This window comes from Ictidomys tridecemlineatus, chromosome 12 (genome assembly GCF_052094955.1).
Source record: "Ictidomys tridecemlineatus isolate mIctTri1 chromosome 12, mIctTri1.hap1, whole genome shotgun sequence".
In the NCBI taxonomy this organism is placed as follows: domain Eukaryota; kingdom Metazoa; phylum Chordata; class Mammalia; order Rodentia; family Sciuridae; genus Ictidomys; species Ictidomys tridecemlineatus.
This window is the reverse complement of record NC_135488.1, coordinates 55139617-55148065: the sequence shown is the minus strand read 5'-3', so window position 1 is coordinate 55148065 and position 8449 is coordinate 55139617. Positions and strand designations below refer to the sequence as shown.

At 41.2% G+C, this 8449-nt stretch overlaps 1 protein-coding gene and 1 non-coding gene across 3 annotated transcripts in view; both read right to left on the bottom strand.

The window, feature by feature from the left end:
* Positions 1 to 713: 713 nt before the first annotated feature.
* On the bottom strand, positions 714 to 3891 carry LOC144369586 (regenerating islet-derived protein 3-gamma-like). The gene is made up of 6 exons (XM_078029804.1): positions 3815 to 3891; positions 3014 to 3094; positions 2334 to 2452; positions 2010 to 2147; positions 1256 to 1382; positions 714 to 1006 (listed from the first exon to the last, which is right to left on the bottom strand). The coding sequence occupies exons 1-6, from the start codon at positions 3861 to 3863 to the stop codon at positions 939 to 941; spliced, it is 582 nt and encodes a 193-aa protein (XP_077885930.1). The 5' UTR covers positions 3864 to 3891; the 3' UTR covers positions 714 to 938.
* Positions 3892 to 6339: 2448 nt separating this feature from the next.
* LOC101957152 (uncharacterized) overlaps positions 6340 to 8449 on the bottom strand; it is a 28107-nt gene continuing 25997 nt past the window's right edge. For both annotated transcript variants that reach the window (XR_013428849.1, XR_013428850.1), the window contains one exon: positions 6340 to 8392. This is a non-coding gene — a transcript (uncharacterized LOC101957152). The remainder of the gene's footprint in view (positions 8393 to 8449) is intronic.

The following is an 8449-nucleotide window of genomic DNA, read 5'->3' as shown; positions in this document are numbered from 1 at the left end:
ACTAGCTAGTGTGGCAGGGTGGGCCTGAGGACTCAACTCAAGAATACCAACCTGGAGGGACTATAGTGAACTGCCCAGGACTTAACTGGGTGAGTCTGCTATGGGGGTCCAGAGCAGATCTGGATATACATTTCATTCTCCTTCCACTGTACACATGATAACCCCCTCCATTCTGTACAGCCTGGGGTTAGGGAAAGGCAATATGAACAATGTAAAACTGTCTTTCTTACCATCTTCTATACACCTCTCATCATTTCTTGTTACACCAATATACTGAAATTTCTCTCCCAGACTCCTTTACTCTTGCAAAGACATGTTCTTGTTAGTAATTTTTTTTTTCAAATGGGTATTTCTATGAGGACACAGTGCTGAAAGTCCTATTCAGCCTTATGGCTAATGTAACTTTCCAAGAAGTATTGTAGTAAACACAATTAGAGCATCTTTAGGGTGGTTACATTACACCATCAGTGACATGGGCTGGGAGAATGAATGGGCCCTGGATGTGTGGGAAAGTAGTGTTATCGTCTGTCCACATATAATCTTCCACAAACACTCCTACGTTCCCATCACACTGTATTGGTAGGGATGAAACATTAAGCATTCGCCCTTAGACCTGAGTGGAATTGAGAAGGGGAAATTTCCCTCCCCCCAAAACTCTTTCCCAACATCCTCAGGGATTTACTAAAAAAAAAATGGTCACAAAATCACACAAGTATAAGTTAAAATTTTTATTATTTCATTCTGAGGTCTTTGTTCATGAAATACATAGAACAGCCTGAAATGAGGGTTAGAATGAGGCAAGAGGAAGAAAGATCAGGACAAACTGGTCGGTTTTGGGAATGTTGGGTGAATAGGTCTTTTTAGGGTAGGCCTTTGTACTTGGTCCCTTGTGCGTGGTGAGCATCATGAGAAACACAGGCTGCTGATTTCCACCTGCCTTAGCCCTTGAATTTGCAGACATAGGGTAACTCTCTGTCACAGCTGTAGTCTCTCCACTTCAGAAATCCTGCAGAGGAAGAAGTAGTAAAGTGAGTGGAACTAGTGGATCTTATAAAGCCAACGATTCTTGTCTAGCCATTTTTACCAGTGTCCAACTCCAGAGGAAGGAGACTTGGAGAAAAGAGATGAGAAGTGATTGGAGAAGTCAAACCAACATTGCGTTTCCTAACTCAGGATGGATTCCTTGAGTGTCAGGCTCAGGAAATGGGAGGAGAGGAAGGAAAGACTGGGCAGAAGTGGCTTCTCTGAGGCTTACCTGAGCTTCGTGACACACCCCCACAATAACCACGGTCTGAAGCAGTGGACGGATTCCTCTCCCAGTTTGCATAATTCAGCACATCAGTGCTGCTCCACTCCCACCCAGCACCATTGGCTTCTTGTCCCTACAGAGCACAGGATGGAACCAGGTAGGTATGTGTATGTGTTGTGGGGAAGGATAGAGATTAGAGCTCTGCTTGCATGACCCCCTAGCTGGACCTTCTGATTCCCCTCACAGCTTCATGGAGTTTGGCCTTCTCCACAGGATACACAGAAGGCTCTAAAGGAATGTTTCCCCCAAATTTCTCATTCCTACAGGAAAATCCTAGACAATTATCCCAAGAACTTTGGAACCACTCAAAATCAGTGAGGAAATAGCTTAACACAATTGATGATGTTTTTGTGACTAGATTCTGAAACTCAAAGATAATATCTAATCTTAAAAGAGAAAATATGTCTCATACCTTCAGGTAGTGATCCCTTAGAATACTATGCTCAGACTCCGTGAAAATTTCCAAAGCCTCATAAGAGCATAATATGAAAACTGACAAGGGGCACATGAACATCATTGGATTAACTAGGGAACCCCACATAACTTAGCTCTTAACATGGCCTCAAGGATTTCCCTTTGCTCGAAATATCACCCAGAATCTGAGCTCTAAGTCCCCTCAGCTTCCTCCTGGGCAGGCATAGAGAGAAGGCCTGGGTGACAATAGCCACTTGAGATGTAACCAAAAGAGTATTGAACTCACAAGTGTGGGATCATGGATCCCAATCCAGACATATGAGTAGCTGTTCACACTGCTCTTGACCAAGGAGGACACAAAGGAGGCTTCAGCCCCACTGAGCACAGACGCAAGGTGTCCTTCAGACCGCTTCTGGCAGGCCAACTGCATGGTTGGGAAGCAAGAAAATAAGAGGGAGCCTGAGATCTCGATAGAGAAAAGCAGGGAGGAGTTTGGTGGGATAAATAGCATTGGCAAGGGTGTTCATTCTCCTCCCAGGAACTGTGGAAGTTGGTGACCTTGCCCCTGGGATACATGTGGCCTTTCCCCTGTCACCCACCCAGCACTCACGTCTGCATCTATCCAGGATTTTGGTGTGGTAAACAAGGCATAGCAGTAGGAGGCATAGGCCTTGGAGCCTTTGGGACAGCTGATGCGTGGAGAGGCCTGTTCCTTCTGGATGTCTTCACCTGGGTAGAGGGAGATACAGAGAGGGATGGGATCAAATGAAGAATGGAGATTGGGGTGGGGAGGATAACGTAGGGAACGTCTATGAGGTCTCCTTCTGGGAGGGAAACCACAATCCCCTCCACCTCTCAGCTCTGCTCATGCTTTCAGGAATCTGCATTCTCACCTGGCCCAGCCATGTTGGGCAGCACCACCTTTCATTTTACCCTTTCCCCTTACTCAACAGTCCACGACTCCTCCCAGCCTGAGCTGACAGTTCCCACACTGGGTTTTCCAATCTTTCATTGTTCCTTACACTGCATTATGGCCCTTTCACACTTTCCCTCTTTAACCCACTCACATAAACTAGAAATTTCTGACAAAGCAGGGAGCCACCTCATTCCATTGAGGATGCATACTCTGGCCTCCCACCACTGTTAGCTGAAGCAAGAGAGGGTGATGGAGGGACAGCAGGCAATTTCCCTGAGTGTGGGCACCCCTCACCTTCCCCCATAAAGGAGCCTTCCTCTTCCTGGGTCTTAATGCTCACAGAAATCCCTGGGCTAGAGGCAGAGAAATCTCACCTTGCACCTGAGACAGGAGCATGAGGCAGGAAAGCAGCATCCAGGACATGCTGGGCAGGGCCATGGGAGTCAGCATCATGTCTGTGAGTGAGGAGACAAGCAGCTCACTGTAGGAAATGTGCTCAGGAAGAAGACATGCAGAGACCCCACTGCGCCTTGCCTTTCTTTGGTCTAATCCTGTCCAGATGTGTTGATCTGAGTGCTATCCATGCCCTTGCATGGACCTGGCATGAACTGGGAAATCTGTATTCTCTGGTCTTCCTGAGAGCTCCCTGGCCAGCCTCTGCTTAGTCCCTGAACTCCTGTGTTCTCTGAGGACTGGGACCCCCTCCACCCTCTAGTGATGTGTGAGGTCAAAGCCTGCAGGGCTCAGCCTCAGCTTCTTTCAGCCTCAGTTCCTTTCGTCACCCACTTACCTGTCTTGTAGGAAACTGGAATGCTTTGTCAGGGCAGGGAAGGCTGGACTTTTATAAGAGGATCTGAGGGAGGGGCATTGAAAGGAGGGGGCAAAACGTGTGTGCAGGCAGGGCTCATGGCATGGATTCAGGAGATTCCCATCAGGGGGAGGAGAATCTTCCTGGGAAAGCTTGGGAATCAGCACAGCTGTTGCCTGCTTCCAGTTAGCAGGCCAGCTCTATCTCCAGGGCAGGTGAAGTTTGAACTTTCCCCACCCTCTCCCAGATATCCCATTCTGAGAAACTCAAGAGAATGAATGCAACCCTGTGGTATAGATTATGCTGTTTTACAGTGTTGCAAATGTTATGGCCTTGGATATTGAAGGAAAATGAATACCAGCAGTACCTTTTAGATCAACCAGCAAGAAGTAGTTCCTGTGGGCATATATGCACATTTCTTTATACCTGTGTAGTAATATATAATACAGGTTAATAATATGAATTGGGTGGGTTAGGGTTAACAATTGGAAGTATAGGTGAGCATGAAGTTGCTGAAGGCAAAGAAATAATTTAAACCCAGGTAAGAAATAATGGCTTAGAATCTAGAGTTAATCTTGTAGGTCAAATGTCCAGCAAGGCTCTCAGGAATAGTAGCTGAATGGACTTGCTTTCCAGCTGCCTCTGTGCATGAGGACTGGGAAGCCCTCCTGGTTCACTGTAATTGTGGGCTGGCAGTTTCAACCTCTGATTTTGATAACATACTCATGGGTCTTCAAGGCCCTTTCAGAGTGGGTTGAAGTTTCAATGTTAAGTATTAGAGTAAAATGTTATTTGTTCCTTTTACTGTGTTGATATTTTGAGTGACAGGGCTCAAGAAATACTGGTTAAATGTCCTGATGCTTCAGTGTTAAATGAAGGTAGAGACATTAGCTTGTGTCCTTATAACCATATACTTGGAAGAAGCAAAAAAAAAAAAGACACTTTCACTTAAATGTGCCCTTGAATTTGATGAAACATAATGGCAACTAAAATGAATCTTAACCCTTTTGTTTTAATTGTCTGCGTGACTCAATGGGTAATTTGTATACAGTGGTTCTCTTGAGAAAAATAAAAACAATTGCAACAACGAATTATAATTTACCTTTTCCTGCAACATCCTTTTTCTTGAAAAACAGACTGATGAAGTTCTAGTATCAAACATGAATATCTTGTTGACATTTTCTACATGTTCAATATGAATTAGTAATTTTTTAAGAAATCCCTGTTTTAATGCTTAGTATTTGAAATAATAGTAACACACATGAATAAACATTTTGGGGTCCTCAATTATTTGTTTTTCTGTACTGGGGATTGAGCCCAGAGGTGCTTCATCACTGAGTTACATCTCAGGTGCTTTTTGTAAATTTATTTCTCATTTTGAGACAGACCAGGCTTGTCTTGAACCTCCAGTCTTCCTGCCTCATCCTCCCAAGTAGCTGAGATAATAGATAAATACCACTGTGCCTGTCCATAGTTTTTAAGAATATAAGTGTCTTATAATTAGAACAGTTTGACTGCTGCTAATTTGCATATAGCACCAACTCCAAGGAATAAAGGAGATGGAGACATATTTTTATGTTACAACACATGTATATAATCAGCAAAGTCCAGAAGGTCAGAAATCCTATGATAGGAATCTCCATTTCCCCACAAAATAAGTATGATAAATAAAAGCAATATAAAACTCTTAACATGTGAGAGATACTCACATGGTTAGATCGTGATTTAAGCAAAACAAAAATAAACACTTTTATGAGATTATTAGGTATAAACTCCTCACTCATCCCTTAAGACATTACTGACCCTCACCTTCACTTAGTAAAGTGTTATGAGTACCCAAAAGAATGTTGCTGTTATTTTATTTAAACTAATATTATCTTTTATCTTGGTTAAAAATGAGAAAATTAAAGTCTTCACTATTCATTTTTCTTGCCTTTTCAATACTTTTCTTCGAAACTATGTGAGTTATTGGATCTCTGTCAATTCCCTTCAGCCGTAAGAACTTTTTACAGTTTTTGCATGCAAGGTTTTTGGAAGTGAGTTTTCTTAGATTTTATTTTGTTCATTAGAGAAAGTACTTGTTTCTCCTTTACTTTTGAAGAATAACATTATGGTCTATGAAATTTTAGTTTTTCATTTTCTGTTTTTCATTTCCATTCATTCTCATGTTTTCTGATGAAAAGTCTAATTATTATTCTTGTTCCTCTAAAGGTAAACTGTCCCCTAAATCACTGGTTTCTTTCAAGATTTTTGTTCTGTTTTGTTTTTGGTAATCTACAGGTTTAATAATAGGCCTACATTGGGGTTTTTCTATTCATCCTACCTGGCATCCCTGAGCTTCCTAGATCTAGGGTTTGGTGTGACCTTAATTTTGGAAAATGCTTACCCACTTTTCAAATTATTTTTGTTCCTTTTTTCCTTCTAGTATTCCTATTATTCTTAAGTTTTACCTTTTATAATTATTTCACAGTTCTTGACTATTCTGAGATTTTTCATTCCATTTTATTTTTGCATTTAATCTTGATAAGTCACTATTAACAAATTTCCAAGCTCACTGATATTTCATCTGGCCATGTCCATTTGACTTATGAGCCAAAGATATTCTTCCTCCCTGTTAGAGTGTTTTCAATTTGTGGCATTGCATTTTTTTTGTTTTGTTTTGTTTTAAATTTGTTCTAATTAGTTATACCTGACAGCAGCTTGCATTTTAACACATTGTACATAAATGGAGCACAAATTCTCATTCCTCTAACTGTACATGATGTAGAGTCACATGGGTCGTGCAATCATACAATGTATATAGGGTAATAATGTCTATCTCAGTCCACTATCTTTCCCACTCTCATACCCCCTCCCCTTCCCCTCACTCCCCTCTGCCCAATCCAAAGTTCCTCCATTCTTTGCTAATGTGGCACTGCATTTTGATTATTTCATAGAGCTTACACCTCTCTGCATACATTACAAAATTTCCTTGCCCATTGTCAATTCTCTTATTACACTAAGTATATTTGTTTTTAAAAAAACATTTTTTAGCTGTACATGGACACAATACCTTTATTTATTTTTATGTAGTGCTTAGGGTTAAACCCAGTGCCTCACACATGCTAGGCAAATGTTCTACCACTGAGCTACAACTCCAGCCCAAGTATACTTATTTTTATTTTTAATTCCTGAGATTATACGTAACTCTACAGTCTATGCCATATCTGAGTCCAGTTCCTGTGCTTGCTTGATTCCTTCCACTATGTTTTTCCTTGCTTTTGAACAACTTTGATAGTTTCTCTTGACAGCTGCACATGACATAATGTGTGAGAAGAACTGAAGAAAGAGGCCTTTATTGTGAGCTTTATGTTAGTTTGTGTTTATTGTTTGCCATAGCTGTGGGAGCAGAAGGTTAATCTTTCTCCAGAGATTTTGTTTTTGTTTCATCTTTTGCCTTTGGGATTCCCTAAGAGATTCTTCTTAAATAGAAGACTCTGTAACATAAACCTTTCCCAGTTATCTGCTATTGAATCCCTGTTATGTAGCAGTCTCTATATCAGGAGAAGCATAAAATCTTATGATTAAATCTCAGTATTTGTGTGGGCCTGTGTCCTAGAGCCATGACCTTCAAAAGTATTTTTCTATCTCTCACTACTTTATGTAAGACAAGAAGTATGGAGGTGGCTGGCATTGGGTAAATACCTTACCCATTGTATAGGACTTCACCCATGGGTATAGGACTTTAATATGGTCTTTCTACCTGGAAGTAGATCTTTGCTATGGAAAATGTTTTAGTCCAACTTCAAACGGTTTATTTTCTTCTCCCTGTGCCAAAGTCATGAGGGCGATTACTCTTGATCCTTCATTGTGAGAAACTGGCAGGTCCCTGGAAGAAAAACTCATGCAAGTTTGGGTTCCTTCCTAAAACACCCTTCCTAAGTTTGGATGCTTTCAGGAGTTTCTCATTTTACTGCCAATCCCCGCTCAACATTCAGTAATTTCTCAAAATTAGCATTTAATAATATGTAACAAAAAATCCAACCATTATGTACAACAATGATACACCAACAAAACTGGAAAAAAAAATACCATCTAAATATTCCTAACACTTCACAGCTCTAGAAGTTTCTGGTCCAGATAAGCAGAAATTAAAAAGGGCTCTATGTACTTAAGTGCTGTGCACATATCAAGGAACGGATTTGCTCTACTACTTCAATTCTCTATTAGTCCAAAGAAAAGTTGTTGGTTTTAAATGTGTACATTATTTTTGCATGAGTGGTTAAAAGAAGGAAGTACCGACATGCAATCCCCATTATGTCAGCATTGTAACTGGAAACCCAAGTTTCTCATGTCTTACTGTAATCTGCAAAAGTCACAATCCAAGCAAAAATTTGTATTCTCAGAAAATAATTTGAGAAGCACTGTATAAACTATGTCAGGCTTCCCTAAAGCTGTTGGTGTCACACCATGGAGAGGGACATGGGCAGTGGGTGTGTGGAAGAGCAGTGCCATTGTCATCTGTTCCATAAACACACTGGGCAGGTATAGGAGAGCAGGATTAGGCATTTTCCCTTGGGCTTGGATGGAACTGAGAAAAGGAAAGTCTTTTTTCCCAGGCACTCTCTTCCCCATCTTAAGGGTCTTTAGATACCAAAGCATACAAGTATAATTTAAGACTTTTGTTTATCTCTAAGACCTCAGGCTACAAAAAAAAAAAAAAGAAGAAGAAGAAGAGCTTGAAATGGGGGTGGGAAGACGACAGAAGAGGGAAGCTCAGGATGAGGTGATCAGGTATGGGGGTGTTCAGAGAATGCTTCCTTGGGTGGGTCTTCACCTTGGACTCGTGTTCATGATGGAAGTATGCACGATTTCCGCCTGTTGGTTTCCCACGTGTCCTAGTACTTGAATTTGCAGACATAAGGTAACTCTCTATCGCAGCTGTAATCTCTCCACTTCAGAAATGCTGGAGAGGAAGAAGAGATAAAGTGACTGAGAAAGGTGGATTTTGTGATCCCAGAGA

Bases quoted from the DNA above. Each gene is read 5' to 3' on its own strand.
- LOC144369586 (XM_078029804.1), bottom strand. From the start codon at position 3,863: ATGTGCATATATGCCCACAGGAACTACTTCTTGCTGGTTGATCTAAAA. The intron at 3,095-3,814 runs GTACTGCTGGTA...CCTCACTCACAG, and splicing joins CTTGCTGGTTGATCTAAAAG to ACATGATGCTGACTCCCATG. The intron at 2,453-3,013 runs GTGAGATTTCTC...CCCTCTACCCAG, and splicing joins GCTCCTGTCTCAGGTGCAAG to GTGAAGACATCCAGAAGGAA.